This window comes from Aythya marila, assembly GCF_965140915.1.
Source record: "Aythya marila genome assembly, chromosome: 19".
In the NCBI taxonomy this organism is placed as follows: domain Eukaryota; kingdom Metazoa; phylum Chordata; class Aves; order Anseriformes; family Anatidae; genus Aythya; species Aythya marila.
The window spans coordinates 1,822,255-1,838,920 of NC_139060.1; the positions used below are offsets into that span (position 1 = coordinate 1,822,255).

At 40.5% G+C, this 16,666-nt stretch overlaps 1 protein-coding gene across 1 annotated transcript in view; it reads left to right on the top strand.

Moving 5' to 3' along the window:
* Positions 1-16,666, top strand: part of PNPLA7 (patatin like domain 7, lysophospholipase) — a 127,252-nt gene that overhangs the window by 12,535 nt on the left and 98,051 nt on the right. Inside the window, exons 10-15 of the mRNA XM_082775679.1 lie at positions 3,781-3,909; positions 5,745-5,825; positions 6,845-6,989; positions 7,536-7,628; positions 12,749-12,849; positions 13,713-13,871. Coding sequence (XP_082631805.1) covers positions 3,781-3,909; positions 5,745-5,825; positions 6,845-6,989; positions 7,536-7,628; positions 12,749-12,849; positions 13,713-13,871 — 708 coding nt within the window. The remainder of the gene's footprint in view (positions 1-3,780; positions 3,910-5,744; positions 5,826-6,844; positions 6,990-7,535; positions 7,629-12,748; positions 12,850-13,712; positions 13,872-16,666) is intronic.

A 16,666-nucleotide genomic window follows, 5' to 3' on the forward strand; every position in this document is an offset into this window, starting at 1 on the left:
TCTTCTTACTATGCTTCTTATTCACTTGGGTATAGGAGTAGCATGAAGATGGGCAAGGAGCAGGAAAGTAGTATTGATCAAAATAGAGGAGGTTTCTCTGTGGCATTTGGAGATATTGGATGAGTCTTAGAACCTCCAGCAGATACCATACCCTTAACAAAATTTTACTGTACCACCAGACGTGTGGACCTGAATTGAAGAAAAAATGCTTTCAGAGAAACTTTGAATTGTTGGAGCTGGATTGGTGATTTCTTTGTCCGGTTTTGTAACATAGGACATCAGGCTTGTCTCATACTTGGTTGAGAGATGCGCAAAAAGGTTGAGGTTGTTGTTAGAAGTGCTGCCATTTGTTGTAGGACCCAAAGACAGGGCATGTAAGAGGTAATTTTCCTATTTAATTGTCTAATTTTTAAAGTTTTCTTACACCTACTAAATAGAAATGCCATCTCTGAATTAAAAGACTTGTTCTACATTTCAGTTATTCTGAGAACAGATAAATGTTGCTTTCTCAAAACTCAGAGGTGAAACTGGAGAATTTGAATCCAGGTAGATGCCAGCCCTTTCATGAGATTTTGGAACAGTTCAGTGTTATAGTTTAATCATCTGCCTCTGAATTGATATGGCCTTAAATATTAAAGAAGTCTCTGAACTGGACATTGTTGATGTCCATGCAAGTGTTTTCGGAAGTTGTTGCTGAGTGCTCACCCTACGCCTGTCCTTTTTTCCACATGTTCTATTTCTTGAATGATGATTTTTTTCTGAGCTAAATGGGACAAACAAAGGCTGTGTTTGAGGATGACTGCTGGCACTATGGGTTTTGCTATTCTTTTGTCTTCCTTGTGAAGATGGCATTTGGAAAACTGTGAGCAGGTGGCACAGCTGGAATAAAAAGGAAATAGTCTTGATCAATTGCTAGTGACTGAGGGACAAAAAATAAAAGGCTTAGGAGTAGAAAAAGCTGGGGAAAAAAGTCACCTGGATAAGAAGGTGAGCCTGCAGGGCTCAAGTTCATTTAAGGGGCCTGAGATAAGATGGGCAAAAGTTGCACCAGGAGAGGTTTAGGTTGGAGATTAGGAAAAACTTCTTTACCGAAAGGGTTGTTCAGCATTGGGATGGGCTGCCCAGGGAAGTGGTGGAGTCACCGTCCCTGGAGGTCTTTAAAAGATGTTTAGATGTAGAGCTGAGTGATATGGTTTAGTGGAGGACTGGTTAGTGTTAGGACAGAGGTTGGACTCGGTGATCTTAGAGGTCTCTTCCAACCTAGATGATTCTGTGGGTCATAAGAAGTAATTGATCGTTGCAAGAATGTTGGGTAACATCTTCCTCTGGACTAAACTGACTCTTCTGAAATCTAAGCAATGGGAATAGGGAGAATGTGCCATATTTTTGGGTACAAAAAGGATCTTTTGCTCCAAGTTGGAGAATGTAAGGCACCTGTGTCTCTACTAGGAGATTTATTTTGGCCCTTGGCTGTCATCTGGATTCAACTACTACTTTAGCTGTGACATTTGTCACCTACAATATTTAATTACTCCACAGGTCTTAGAACAAGACAGACGTAAATAGTTATCTGCTTTGAGAACAAAAAGTTCTCTCAAAAAAACCCTAGTTTACTACTGATTATAACTTGTGTTCCTTGTGGCCTCAGTGTGTGATTGCAAAATTGTATAATTTAAATGTGATATTCTCTGTGCAGCTGATTACATTACATTTGAAAGAACTGACAATTATGGGAACATTTCCTCTTTCCACTCCTCTGACAGCTTTTAGCAGGTTTCAACCCTATTAGACATGGTGGTTGACTCTTTCAAAGGCAGGCTGCTGTCATGCAGGGATTTCGAAAAGGAAAAATTATATGCTGAAAAACTGGGGGGGTGGGCTGTTCTTTGGTGAAAAAGGCTGCTGCATCATTATCTGTTATTATCCTTAAACTGGTTTTCTCAGAGACTGTCAGCCCTGCTCTGTCCTCAAACAAGCACTGTTCAGGGGGAAGCCTTTTCTAGGTAGAGTGCAGACTGTATAAATGTGATATAAGAGTGCTTATTTTGCCCTTTTGAATAACTGTTATGGAACACTATTAAACTTAATGCTTATCCTTTGTCCAGCAACTAAAGACTTAATAGGCATCTTTAGTTTTTCTTTGTGTATGTCATGTAGAGTTTGGTAGAAAATACAGTTGATGGAAAGCATAGGGATCTGTATTTAAAAACAGAACATGTATATGTATGTATTTCTTTTGACTATAAAGAGAATACCAAAGGATGACTTTGTTTAAAGCTGAGCTTTAAACTGACCTGTAAAAGAGGGCTGTTACATTTATTTTGGGTACAGTGAAAGCACAGAATTGCGATTTGTTGATTTCTTTACTTAATTAAAAGAAACTCAGGAAAACTTTGAGAAAGCTCAAAGATGTTTAAAACTTCAAATCCCTTTGGAACTTGAAAATCAAGTCTATTAATATCATCCCCAGATTTTATAAAAAGGTCAGCTGCAGTTAGTGTAATTAAGAAATTGGTTCCAATTAATTAAATTTTATTTTAGAATCTGCTTCATCGTGACTTCCAGACCAGCAAGGCAGACAGAGCTGTAGCTTTATTTTCCAGAGTGGTTACAGTCATACAAAATGCATCTTATTTGGCGTTCCCGTATGTTTAAGGCAGAAATTATTTTGCAATGATTGTGTTTAGCTGTTTAATGCCCTTGAAGACTTGCAAATCTTCATTTGTAATCAGCATTTGTATCTGTGTCCCTAGTGTCTGAAAACTTTGCCTCCCGCTGCTTAGGAGGAATGAAAGCTTCAGAAGCTGTAAGGTGACTGTGAAGTAGAAATTGTATTTCGTACTTAGTTTATGCTCCATCCCACAAAAGGACTCTATTTATCTTAAAAATATTGGATAAATAAATGTTTCTAGTATTGGTAAATGAATTCATGGGTGACAGATATTCTTTTCCCCCTTTACTGAGGGGGTGCAAGGGGTGTTGTATGGAGCTTTTTATGCAAGTTTGGCAGTAGATTTTTGTGAACGTGTTCTGATTCAAGGGGAAAGTCCTGAAACATAGGTTTGTCTTATGGTATAAAAATCTGTATTCTATCACTTAGTTATATCTTTTTTTGGCTTGTTAATTCTTCATCCATTCTTCTAGCAAGCCAGAATGGTAGAGACCTGATTTGTGTGAAATAAAGCGAAGCTGTTTGGCTTTGTCATTTTGAATATCATATTTGAATCATAGATATATATGTGTGTTGTTTGTTGTTGTTGTTTTAGAAAACAAGGAGTCTGCCTGTTTTTTGTCCTACTGCGTTCTGTGCATAGGAACTACACTTTAATTTTTTTTTCTGATTATGCAAGTCTAGGATTGTTATTGTACTGATGACCAAGTTATTTGCTGCAGATAATAAAATCAGCAAAACCTCTTTTCTGTGATGTTTTGAATAGCTGGGAGTTAAAATTCTTTTAAAGCCTGGCTTTGCCTGTAATAAAACTATAACAGAGTTGACAGACTAGTCAGTTCCCCTTAACCTGATACACCTTCTTGTAGCTCTTATTTCCTCTGCCTCTGTCTCTGTTTAATGCTACTGAAACGGCCTGTGTGAATTCACCTGACCATGCCGCCCTCATTACACCAGCTGTAGGTCATGGAGCATAAGTTCAAGGCTCTTTGTGGTCAGATGATGTCTTTCAAGTGTATACAATATCAAAGTAGAAATTTGGGAAGCAATTGGGAAGACCTGTAGGAGGTTATCAGTGGAATAAACTTGTGTCTGACCCTTTCTATTAGGGTCACCCTGCTCCGTATAAAACAGTCTCAGCCCGAGCAGCCGTTCCATCCACTATATTGCGACTTCCAGCGAGTGCCTTTCAAGACGTCTTCCAGAAATATCCTGAAACTCTTGTTAGAGTGGTACAGGTAAGCTTCATTGTTAAGTAGAATTAAAAACCAACAGCGACCACACAAACAGACAAAACACAGACAAAATCAAAACAGAAAATCCACTCTGATTTCAGAGTTATAAAGAAGGCATTTTAAGGTCCAGCAAACTCATCCTTTTGCAGATATGGAACTGTTCGGTGTAGCTGCTTCTCAAGACTTGAGTTAGTTTTGTTAGTCCTCCTACTCTTAGAGACCTAGACGTACTGGTATCAGCATTCGTCATGTATAGGAAGAAATAATTCGTGTATGCATACATAAAATCGCTTTCTGCATGTGATAGCTCCTCACATCAGCCTGACCAGCACTGTAAGCTCCAGGTGGGGTAAAATGTGCTGGCTTGGTCTCTGCATCATGGTAATGCCCCTGATGGATTTCAGAGCATCACAGTAATGCTGCAGCAGGGTTTCAGAATGACTTGGAGCATGGAAAAGACAGCTGTATATTCCTAAAAGGGACTGACATATCCTCATAAGCTGTTTGTTGAAGGGTGATGCTTTGCAAAATTAACAACACTCAGTCTGATGTGAATTTCTACGTCAGAAGCGATTTTCAACACCTGAGGAAAGAGCTGTGCTTTGTATTACAGTTGAAGTTCAGCTTCCTTTGCTTTGCAGTGTTGCAGGAAGCACGGCCGAAAGCACGACAGACACCAGTAGAGTCAGATCATGCTTCATTTTATTGCCCGAATAGCCTAACTTTTATAGAGAACTTAACAGGGGTGGACAGTGTTTCACACAAGATTATTGGTCAAAAGCACTCAGACAAACAGCTACAAGAAAACAACCCCACCTGCAAGAAAACAACCCCCTTGTGATTAGCAGTCACATAGACCTTGTCCTTGAGGCCAGCTACTGGCAACAATATTTTTCTAAATTCCTCAATTGGGCGATGTGGGAACACTGTCATGGGAACTTCTCATAGTTGCCCTGGTAGCTTGGTTTGCTCAGCTACAGCAAGCCATGGGATTTTTGCTGTTTCAAGAAATCCCTCAACATTGCAGGAACTTGGTCTTCAAGTGAGTACTGCAGATCCTGCAAGTGGAAGCTAGTGCAGGGACAAGATGCTCTGTACTCATGGTTTCAGTTTGGCGTTTGTTGAATGGCTCACTGTCCTGCGGATACAGTAGTCAAATGCATGCACATGGCCTGATCAGCCATTCTGATCTGTTCTTTTTATTTACTTTCAATGATGACTTTTTTTTTTGTAAACTGTTCTCGTATTCAGATGATTTATGAATGCATTATGATTTATGAATATATACATGAACCCCCTAATACTGGTGGTTGAGGAGAACAGATGTTATAGCAATTTAACTTGCTCCATAAGAGCTGATACAAACGAGAAGATGGCGTAAGAATAGGAATAAGCTGTCAGAGCAGAGGACAGTGAGGCAGCAGTGATGTCTTATGACAGTTTAGACTGTTTGTAGAGCAGTAGCACAGACTTTATGGGGAATGCTGTGTTTTTGTTTTTTTTTAAGAGAGAAATACAGAAGCGAATGCTTTTCTTTCAAGACATGCTTGTTATTAATGTTTACAGGAAAAAAAAATCGGTGTTTGGATGTACAATCTTTTTTTTTTCCTATTTCTGTTAACTGACTGTAAAGTCTTTGGTAAACCACTTCAATCCATCTTTGCTTCAATTTGTCAACCACTATAAAGGAATTTCAGCTTGCATTGTTAAAGGCTGCAGTCTGTGTTCTTTAAAAAGTGCCTTCAAGTACTCTGGTTCACGGCTGTCTTTAAATGCAAGAATAAATGTGAGAGAATGCGAGAATGCTGAATCCATTCCTATTGCCCCTTGATTTCTAGATCATCATGGTAAGGCTGCAGAGAGTGACGTTCCTTGCTTTGCACAACTACCTTGGTCTGACTACTGAGCTCTTCAACTGTGTAAGTTTGGGATACATTTTATTTGCTGTTATGCAGCCTGGCACTGATCTGGCACTGAGAGTTTTTGCTGGTTTCAGAACGTTACAAAGTAAATGTTGCACTTTAGTTTAATCATGACAGTACCTGAGAGGTAAGGCACTTGTAACCAGCCCATAAAAATAGGATAAAATTTAAAGAGTTTGAAGCGTGTCATTTCTGGTTCTGCAGAGGCTTCATTATATTTCAGTAAGTTCTGACCTGTGTTAATGGTGCTGAGACACTATAACCTGTAATAGTTCCAAGGATGCTTCTTGGACTGTATCTTGAGAATGAAGTTGCCTTTGAAACTGATGCTATACTATCACCACGTCTAGTACAGAAACTATGTAACTTGCATTATTTTCAGCGTATCTTGTGACAGCTTATTGTCAAGCAGCAGCTCCAGTGAGTGGTTATTTTTGGGAGATGGGAACAGGGTTGATCATTTATCTGTGAAAGAAAACAAACAAACAAGAACTCCTTCAAATGATGCTTGAGCTTTTGACAATGGAATACCAAACTGATTTGGTATAGTTTTTTTCTTGTTTGCACCTTCAGCATATGGACTTGGCCCAGAATGTTCACTTTACCCAAAATGGTCAAGGCTGTATTCCTTGTACTTTTTGCCTCATTAACAGTGTTAAGATTGCAATGACTGAGAATTTAATAAATTCCTCTGCTCATCTGTTTTAGAGCTATGTTCTTACTAATCTGCCTTCAGAAGCTCTGTCTGGTTAATGGGAATATTGCTTTTGCTGTAAGGTCATACATGGGATAGTGATTTAAGTAAGAGGGAGACATTTTTTTCTTTATTGTATGACTAATGGAACTGTGAATGTAGCTTTAAGGCTACTATGAAATAGATATCTGAAATAGGAAAGGGCAAAGTATATACTTAGTATACCTGTAGAACCATAGTAAAATGGTGTTTTCTCACAAGATGTTGAAGCGAATGTCTGGGTGTTTGCTTTATGTTTGCATTTTCACCTTGCTTTTTGCAGCAAAGCCAAGCGATCCCATTGATCTCTGTGGCAAGTGTAACGTCTGGAGGAAGTTCAAGCAAAGCAATAAAAAGACAAGTGTCTAATGCACCAGAGGAAGAGCGTGGAGAAAAGTTTGAAAAAGCTGGGGAAGCAGTGGAAATGGGTATTGTTTCTGGAAATGGGTAGAAACTATCCTTCGTGTCGGTCTTCTGTTGTGCTGTGCATCAAAGGACTTCTTATTTTATCAAAGCAGTTAGGGATTGTCAACCGATCAGTTCAGGTTTGAAGTCCTTGGACAGTCCTCAGTTTTAATAGATTACTGCTGTGTTGTTAAAGATACTGGGAGTGGGAGGGAGAAATAAAACGTGGCTCCTAATGTTGATCCCATAGGAGAAGCTGCAAAAATTCTGCACTCTAGATAATAGCAGTCGTCTTTGGGTGAGAGTAGGCTTTTGTGCTGAAGTGTCTGTGTGGAAGCTCAGCCTAGGAAAATAGTATGAGCTGAATTTTTCCTCTGAATCTGGAGAGGGGAAAAAAAATTAAAAGCAGAAGGCAAGTGTAAACATTGTGTAAACATACTGGTATTCTAGAGTGCATTTAAGGCTATATGTAAGGGTTTGAAAGTGGGTAGTGAAAGGTCCTTGCTCTCAGTGAAACTTTATTAGCGGAGTCCCTTGTGTTTGTGTAACTTATTGTTTCTAAACTCCAGATACACTGAAGATTTCTGGTACAGAGAACTCTGAGCATGTTTTCAGAAGAAGCTTTTCTTCACCTCCCTATGCGGGGTCTGCAGAGACTCCCGGTAAGTAGTGCTTGGGAAAGCTGTGGGACATACATAATGTATCTAATCTTATGGGGTAGGATATCTAGTTATGCTAAATAATCATCATATAGTAGTACTGCTTCCTAACTCATTTGAAACATGTTTAAAAAATATATATCTATTTTCTGAAATAACAAATGAGCTTCTATCCAAGAGAGCATTTTCTTGATGTCTTTATTAGCAACTGGGAACGTGCAGTCATTTGGCTACTGAGAGACCTGCAAATGAAGGGCTTTTATTCGTTCTTGTAACTGAAACCAAGCTACATATGCTGTCATCTTTCAGGCAAAAGATTACATACGGTTCTTGCTTGGCTGATTGTCCCAAAGAGCACATAACGTGACTCTGTTGCTTTTAGGAGAGTGTTGTTGGAGTGGATAATAAAGGTGATTTATCATTGAATGCTCTGAGACATTTATGAGGCTGAGCTGTTTTGATGCTGCAGTGTTATTACAGTTAACTTCAGTCATCTGCACTGTAGCCATCGTTCTCTGAGCCAGTGATTTAGATTAGCTTTATATTCAAGGTAGAGAACCTGGAACTTCTGGGCTGACTCCTAGAAGGAAGGCACCTGTCTTTAGTTAGCTGAATAATAGACTAACCATCTGGAGAGAGTTGTAAGGTCAGGCTCCGATACTGTAGTGATTATGGAGGTACTGTTAATACAGAGGTAATAAAGCTTAATCATCAGAATAAAGGTATTTTGGATACATTACAAGGTACATGTTGCTTATGTTGGCTATTAAATGGTTTAGGAGATAAAAATGCAAATGAGGGGTTAGAGAATAGGGGGACAGTCTGAGGGGAGCCTGCAGTGTTGAACCTTTCCCCATTGTAAGTTTTCTTACGCTTCTCACTAGCTAGTTAATGGTATGTATAGTGGAGAAGAAAGGGTAGTAGGTTTTCTACCATCTTTCTTAATTTTTAACAATAGCGAGTCAATCCACTTCCTCTTCATTTCTGCTATGCAAATGTACAATGTCCCAGTTACTATTGTGGATAACTTCTGTGTTACCGTCCAGAGGGATGGAGAAGCGGGATATCGGCTAGTGATAAGCAGACCATCTATGAACCAGGGTGTCGTGGTTCTGCTCGAGTGGGCAGCCGAGCTCCACCACAGCCGCTCTCTCACTCCCCCTCCTCAAAGAGGAATGGGGAGAAAATATGTAAAAAGGGCTCAAGGGTTGAGATAAGGACGAGAAGATCATGCAGTAATTATTGTAACGGGCAAAACAGACTCAGCATAAGAAGATAGTAAGATTTATTGCTCATTACGAACAAGCTAGAGAAGTGAGAAACAAAGGAAAGAAACCAAAAGCACCTTCCCCCCCCATCCACCCTCTTCCACCTCCTCCCCCCGCGCGGCGCAGGGGAACGGGGGAATGGGGGTTATGGTCAGTCTACAGCACTTCTTCTCTGCCGCTCCTTCTCGGTCACTCTCGTCCCCTGTGCTGTGGGGTCCCACCCACGGGATGCAGTCCTTGATGAACTGATCCGGCGTGGGCTTCCCACAGGCAGCAGCTCTTCCAGAGCTGCTCCAGATATGGGTCCGTACCACAGGGTCCATCCCTCAGGAGAAAACTGCTCCAACCTGGCTCCCCTACGGGCAGCAGCTCCTGCCGGGTCACCTGCTCCTGCGTGGGCTCCTCTCCACGGGCGACAGGTCCGGCCTGGAATCTGCTCCGGCAGGGGTCTTCCACAGGCGGCAGCCTCCGTCGGTGCAGGGCCACCTGCTCCACTGTGGGCTCCTCCACGGGCTGCAGCGTGGAACCCTGCTCCACCGTGGTACTCCGTGGGCTGCAGGGGGACATCCTGCTTCACCATGGTCCTCACCACAGGCCGCAGGGGACTTCTGCTCTGGCGCCTGGAGCACCTCTCCCCCTCCTTCTACACTGACCTTGGCACCTGCAAGGCTGTTCCTCACTCCCTTCACTCTCCCGGCTGCTGTGTGGTGCAGCGTTTTTTTTCCTGTCTTAAATATGCTCTCACAGAGGCGCAAAACAATATCGCTTATTGGCTCAGCTCTGGAAAACAATGGGGCCCTTCCCAAACATGGGGCAGCTTCTAGATCTTTCTCACAGAAACCACCCCTATGGCCCCCTGCTACCAAAACCTTGCCACTTACACCCACTACACAGGGAAACTAAGGGAAAATGCTTAGTGGTTTATACAAGACTGGCCTTTATTCTCATGTGTTAGGTTCCTTTGCAGTATGCATTTGCAAATGTACCAGCAGACATGATTCGTTGGTAAATTAAGTAATGCTTACTTGAGCCTTGGAATGTGGCCATTCTTCCCCTAAGCAAATACAGTAAAGTGAAATCTGCCCATGCAGCCCAGTAACATTTTTAAGGTAGGGTCCTAGAAGCTTTTATGTGGAAGGATTCCTTTATACTTAACAGTAGTGCTGTCCATTTGTCCTTCCTCTCCCCTTCTCTGTGTCATAAGAGTTATGTCAGGGTACACAGAGCTTAGCAGGGAGACAAAATTAATTTTTACTGACTGAAGAGAATATCTAATTGGGTAATTATGATTCGCTTCAGTTAACGGGGCTGATTTCCGTTCCCTGCATTGAGGTTATGGTCACTGCTTAGTTTGCGCTGAGAATATCTTGATGTCTGTAATAAAAAGATCGAGATTCTGTTTCAGATTTTATTCTACTGCCATGCTGTATATTCAGGCTCCATGGGAATATTGATTATGTTGACTACTGATTCAGAAAAGAGAGAACTATCTTTTATTGGTCATACAGGTGCTGTTATCTCAGTATCTCTTTGATTTGCTTGGCTGATTAGAATTAACAAAAATTATTTTAGAGAGAAACATTTTTTTGCATCATTTTGCTTCTGAGGCTGGGATGTGATTTTCTTTTGATCCTTGGATACCTATCTAACTTGAAACGTAGCAGTTAATGTAGGTGAGGGTGGTAAGTGGTGAAATACAATCCTGCCAGCTTGTGCTAGTCTTTTTTTTTTTTTTGAGTACACAGTTGCTTTATGTGGACAAAGATGCAATTAGGCCATGTGGAGTATCTAGGCTGGTGAACAGAACAATTAGATGAACTAAAAGCAGTGCGATGTTTTGTAACTGATAGCCTCATCAGTGTTATCGCTCCTGGAAATAAGTGTTCCTGACTTAGTTTTTTAAGGTTAAATAGCAGTTATCTTGTTTTTATTACACTTTATTTTATCAAGAAGAGAAGCTGATTTTTCTTTCTTCAAAACTGAAGCCCTGACCTACAGCATGAGTGCAGGAGCATAGGACCACCTGTGCTAGGAGAAGCAGGTAGTTGTGAGCGAGTGCTCAGAAGGAGAGAGGCAGCTGAAATGCTGCCAAGGAACATGTCAGTTGCGATTGTTTTTGCAGTGACTTCCATACCAGCAGTGTGTGGGATACCAGTGAGCATGTGTTCATCAAACAGGATCGCATTCCACTCTTGAGTTTCCCACTGCCTTCTGCTCTTTTGAGTCAACAGTTCTAGTTAAAGCTTGTTCTGCTGTATCCTTTCTAACTCCCTTTTGAGCAACAAGACAGTTTAATTAACCACTGTGTGGGAAGCTTGTATCTGTGACTGAGATAAAGGCTTCTGCTTTGAATAGAAGTCTAGTAGACATCCTTTCACTCTTAAAATGCCTCCTCTTTCTTCTCTCTGACTTTCAATACACAAAGCTAAGCAGAAGATGCCCTTCATGCCTACGTGACCATTATCTGCTTATTTAGGTTTAAACTGGGAAGTGTGTGTTTAGATTTAAAATGCACTTGATGTATCAGGTCTTAGTAATTAGGCTGACACTGTGATTTGTTAGGCAGCGTAATTGACGAGTAGTCAAATAAGCCTGTATAGACTTCCACACTGCTATTTCTAATATCCTAGCACTTTTTGTTTATAACTAAATTAGGGACTTAAAAGATGCACTATATCTGTAGTATCAGTAGCATGAAGAGCATTTTTTCTTGTATGATTTGTAAGTTTTGCTGTTGGTAATCTTTGGGCCAACGTACTGTTTGCTTTTTTTTTGTTGTTGTTTTTTCATTTGGAGGTTGACTGTTACTTAATGTTATAGCCTCAGTGACCGTGTGCATTTCCTACTAGCAAAGAGTTGTTCAGGTTTGTAGGCAACATGGAAAGGAGTATTCTCAGATAGGTCTGAATCCCTGGTACTGTTGGAATCTCCTTGTCTGAGCTAGGGCAGAGATAGGAGGCTTTTCTGAAAACAGTATATCTTTGAGATATTTTTGGACATTGAAATATGACAGAAACAGATATAGGTTTGTTTGTTAAAGGAAACTGCCTTCTCTGCACCTTTCTGAACTATTTCACTGAGATGAACTTTTGTGGCTGATGAGGCTGATATGTGGGTAATTAGTTTCCAAGTTACGGTTGTTATTGATTATCTGAGATACGTTCCCAGAAGGTATTTGAGACAGCCAAGGAGCTAATATAATATGTATTAAAAATTAGGAAGTAAGGAATAGAAGTTGTTAGTGACTTCAAATTCATGAATGAAGTAAGTGAAACCTGCAAGAGAAGTCCCTGTGTATCCCTGAGAATGCAAAGACCACTGAAAGTTTGGACAAGCTGAAGGAAAGATCTGAAATAGTTTTTAGGCATGATGTAAAACGGGAAGTGCTTTTAATTGATAAACTACAGGGGAAGATGCTGATCATAATGTTCTCTCTATGAAAGCTCTTAGAACATTCTTGTACCCATTATCTTTTTTTGATTTAGAGAAGAGTTTGAAAGCATTGCTTCCTGGAAACCATGAGACAAATTTGTCAATTAAATGGCATTTCCTGACAGTCGTCAGATCTGAAATGACTCTCTTTTGTTTAGCCCAAATTAATTACCACACTGCACAAGAGTGGATGTGGGAATTTTGGGACATATTGTATACGTGAGCTCAGATGGGGAGCTCTAAAGTTCCTACCAGACTTTCCAGGTCAAACAGGAGTAGGAAATAAATTTGAGCATGAGGATACCACTTCCTACTTAGTCCTAAACTTCAGAAACAACAACAAAACGGTTGCTAGAGTTTGTATGCTACTTGGCATTTCTAAGAATAATTGAGGTACTTAAAAGAATTTTGTATTGCTTGTAGGTACCTCCAGCAGTGCTAAGTCAGACATGGACATGGCGTATGAAAGAGCCAGAGTGCACTTTGGCTCGGAGGAGGCTGCTAGCAGTCCTGCTGTGGGCAAGGTAGGTTGTTTCTTTTGGAGATTCCAGCATGTTTCATGCATTGTACTTCCTTTGAGCAACTTCATTGTATTCATCTCTGTATGAATTGTGATGCTTGGTCATCTTGTATTGGTTTCTTTTAAGCTTGCAGTTGTTTCAGCAGATTTTTGGTGACTGTTCTTTTTTTTTTTTTTTTTTTAGTGAAGATTTTTATTTTATCTCCTTGACCCTGTGGAGATTCCCTTGGCAAGCAATGCGAAAGCATTGCTGCACCATCTCGATTTTAGATTACTACCATTCTTTGACTCATGGAAAGGATTCTTTGCAAAGTTGAAGCCATTGGACCATGTTGTATTTGTGAGACCTACTTAATAGGAAGGAATTAAAACCTTGTATCCTGTCAGGCTTTCAATTGTGATTTATAAACCCATTTTCCTTTTCGTTGTGTACTTTTTTTTATGAAGGCTGACCTAGAAATTAAGAGCACAGAAAGGCTCTTGTATTATTAAACTCTTCAAACCAAAATCAGAAAAGAAAAAGATATTTTGTCTTCTCCATCTTTGTATGCTGTGTTGACGCAGTTTTAAGTCTATCAAGTTGGAAGCTGCCCAGGTTGTGTAAAGTCTTATCCTTCTCTTTCACAAGCTGTGTTGAGTAACTTTATTTCACTCCAGTGTCAAGCTTTGCAGGAAAAAATACAAAGACTATTAAAAAAAAAAAAAAAGTTACTAGCAAACTGTTGCTTTTTTTTTTTTTTTTTGAAACTTTTTTTAGGCCACCAGTTGTGGTGGATGGGAGGGCGTAGGTGATGGTCAAAGTATTTGCTGGTTAGGTGCCAATTATAACATTCAAAATGCTATGACTTATGTATCTATTCTTTGCAGTCAATATTGAAGAAGACTGTGACAGTGTCAGAAACTCCTTCAGCAGTTTTCCATTATACTGATCGTGAGCTTGCTGCGCAAGAATCCTGTAGTAGCAAACCTATTGATGCCATCTTTGAAGCAGCAAAGAAAGACCTTTCAACCTTGATGAAACTTGATGTAAGTTATTGCAGGAAAAAATGGCCTTGTTCTTGCTTTTCATCTCATTCTGCCAGGCATTGAAAAGTAAATTGCCTCCCAAACACACTTAGAGACTAGCTGAATGTTTTATTCTCCGGTCTGTCGAAGTTATTAGCAGGACTGAAATAAATCTAAATTATTCTGCCATTTGAAAAGCACGTACTGAAATGCACTGCATGAATCTTTTCTCACTGTGTACACATTTATGCATGGGAGAAGTAAGCATGCAATTTCTGATGCACTGTAATTTCATGCTCTTGTATACTGTTTGAAGAAGTTATGTAAAGGCATTCAGGCAATAGTTAAATCTGTTAATCCTGTTGGCATTGCATCTAAGTGCCTCATTTGATTTCAGAATTGAATGTCTGTGTTTGGCTAGTGGTTGAGTGCATTTCACAACAGAGTGACTGTGCAATGCCCATTGTACATTTTAGGTGTTTGATGCCCTTGCAGTCATCATTATGGAGTTCAGCCCTTGTTTCTTACCTCTGTGTTGTAAGAATGAACGAAACTCTCTGTTTTTGTTGTTCCTGTGAATCCATCTGCATTTCATTACATCACTTCAGAGTTGTATCTGTTCATTCAGCTAATCATGCAATTTGGGAAAATTGTACAGCTGTCTACATCACTCACAGATACCGTAGTTTTATTGCAGTGTATGTTTCAATAACTCAAGTTTATAGATGCTACCAGAGGCCTTGGCACAGCTGCTGCAACCTCTGCTTCTGGTTTAAGAACTCTCACCAAACAACACCTGCTTTAGTGTTAGCTAGAGCTTAAAAGACTTCACTTCTGGATCCTCACGTTCCCTGCAGATTTCTAAACTATTTCTTTCACGAGTTCAAAGTCTTGATCATGATCTTCCAGCTACAGGTATTAAGGCTTGAAAAATATGCTCTGTGTTGTTGCTGATTTAACTAAGGCATGGGGTACTGTCTGTTAGTCTGCAAGCAGATGTGACCGTCTTGTTATGTTCATGTTCAGCTTTTCAGGCATTTATGTCAGCATGAAAGGCTACAGCCTGTTCCAGAGGAAATTCTTGTTACAGATGGAGTAAAATTGGAATATATACTCTTTCATCTGTTCTGTTCATAAAATCATAGAATCCTTTAAGGGTTTGGGTTGGAAAGGACCTTAAAGCCCATCTAATTCCAACCCCATCATGGGCAGGGACCCCTCCCACCAGCCCAGGCTGCCCCCAGCCCCATCCAGCCTGGCCTTGGGCACTGCCAGGGATGGGGCACCCACAGCTCCTCTGGGCAGCCTGAGACAGGGCCTCACCGACCTCATAGTAAAGTATTTCTTCATCATGTCTAATTTAATTCTACCCTCTTTTAATTTAAAGCCATTACCCCTTGACCTATCACTCTACTCCCTGACAAAGTCCCTCCTCAGCTTTCTGCAGCCCCTTTTAGGCACTGTCAGGCCGCTGTAAGGTCAGCCCGGGGCCTTCTCTTCTCCAGGCTGAACAACCCCAACTCCCTCAGCCTGTCCCCATAGCAGAGGTGCTCCAGCCCTTTGATTGTCTTCGTGGTCTCCTCTGGACTCGCTCTAATAATTCCATGTCCTTGTGCTGGGGGCCCCAGAGCTGAGCTCAGGGCTCCAGGTGGGGTCCCAGAAGAGTGGAGCAGCGGGAGAGAATCCCCTCCCTCACCCTGCTGGCCATGCTGCCTTTGGTGCAGCCCATGGTCCAGGAGGCTTTCTGTTCTTGGTAAGGCTGGCCTCAGACTCTGCTTATGAAAAAAGTTTGTATCCTGTGTACAGCTGATGGTTTCCTGTTTAGCACTATCAGATCACAAGCAAAAATTCCAAAATCACCGAAGCTACCAAGTGCAACAAATTTGTCTTTGAATCTAGATTAAATTTCTCAATAACTGACAAGTAAACAGATTCGAGTTGAAGTTAATTGGAGTGGTATCCTTGAAACGCATCATCTAGCAGGCAATGTTGTAGCATGAAGACGTAAGTAATAATGAAATAAGGTAGGCTTTTCCAACCCTGATATTGTAGCAACTGTTTTTTACACAAGATGGTAAGAATCTGGTGGAATGTAGCTAAATGCTAGAAACTTCATTTAAAGGTCAGTGTTGATTTTTTTCCTATGCAGTATAGCAAAAGTTGGTTCTACAGGCAATGGAAGAAAAATCTTATTCTGCATAAAATTTATATTTAATATAATTACGTCAACGAAGACAACTAATTCTGTAAGCTTCTCTTAGTTCTCTTAAATTAGCTCAGATCTTTTATTTCTTATCTGACCAGAGGCATTTTAAGATGTCATTTTTCAGAGCAGCCAATCACAGCGAATAAAATCAAGATGCTTTGATGGCAGATGGTGCTGTTTTGGTGTGTGTGTGAGAGAGAGGGAGGGAGGGACGGAGGGGTTATTTAATCTAGCAGAGTGGCAGTATTACTTCAAGTGACCCTTAGGTCATCATTTAAATGTTTTTATTTTGTTTCAGATAGCTTGAATTCCTTGGGACTCTGTCATGAACTGTTTTCAATATGATATAACTCTCATATCAGAACTGTAGATAAAGCTGGAAACATGTAAGAGTTGGGCAATGTTGAAGGGCATATCTTCTGCATGAGTTATATGGGAGTTGATTCATTTCCTTTGGCAAAAAAAAAAATCTGTCCCACTTAATTACTGCTTTTGTTTATAAGTGGTTTGTGCTTTCATTTCTGCATCATAAACCTCTGCTAATTTATTATCTGCTAGAGTAACAGAGAGACAGACCCTTGCTGTGAAATGGATTCTGTTGTGTTAGCAA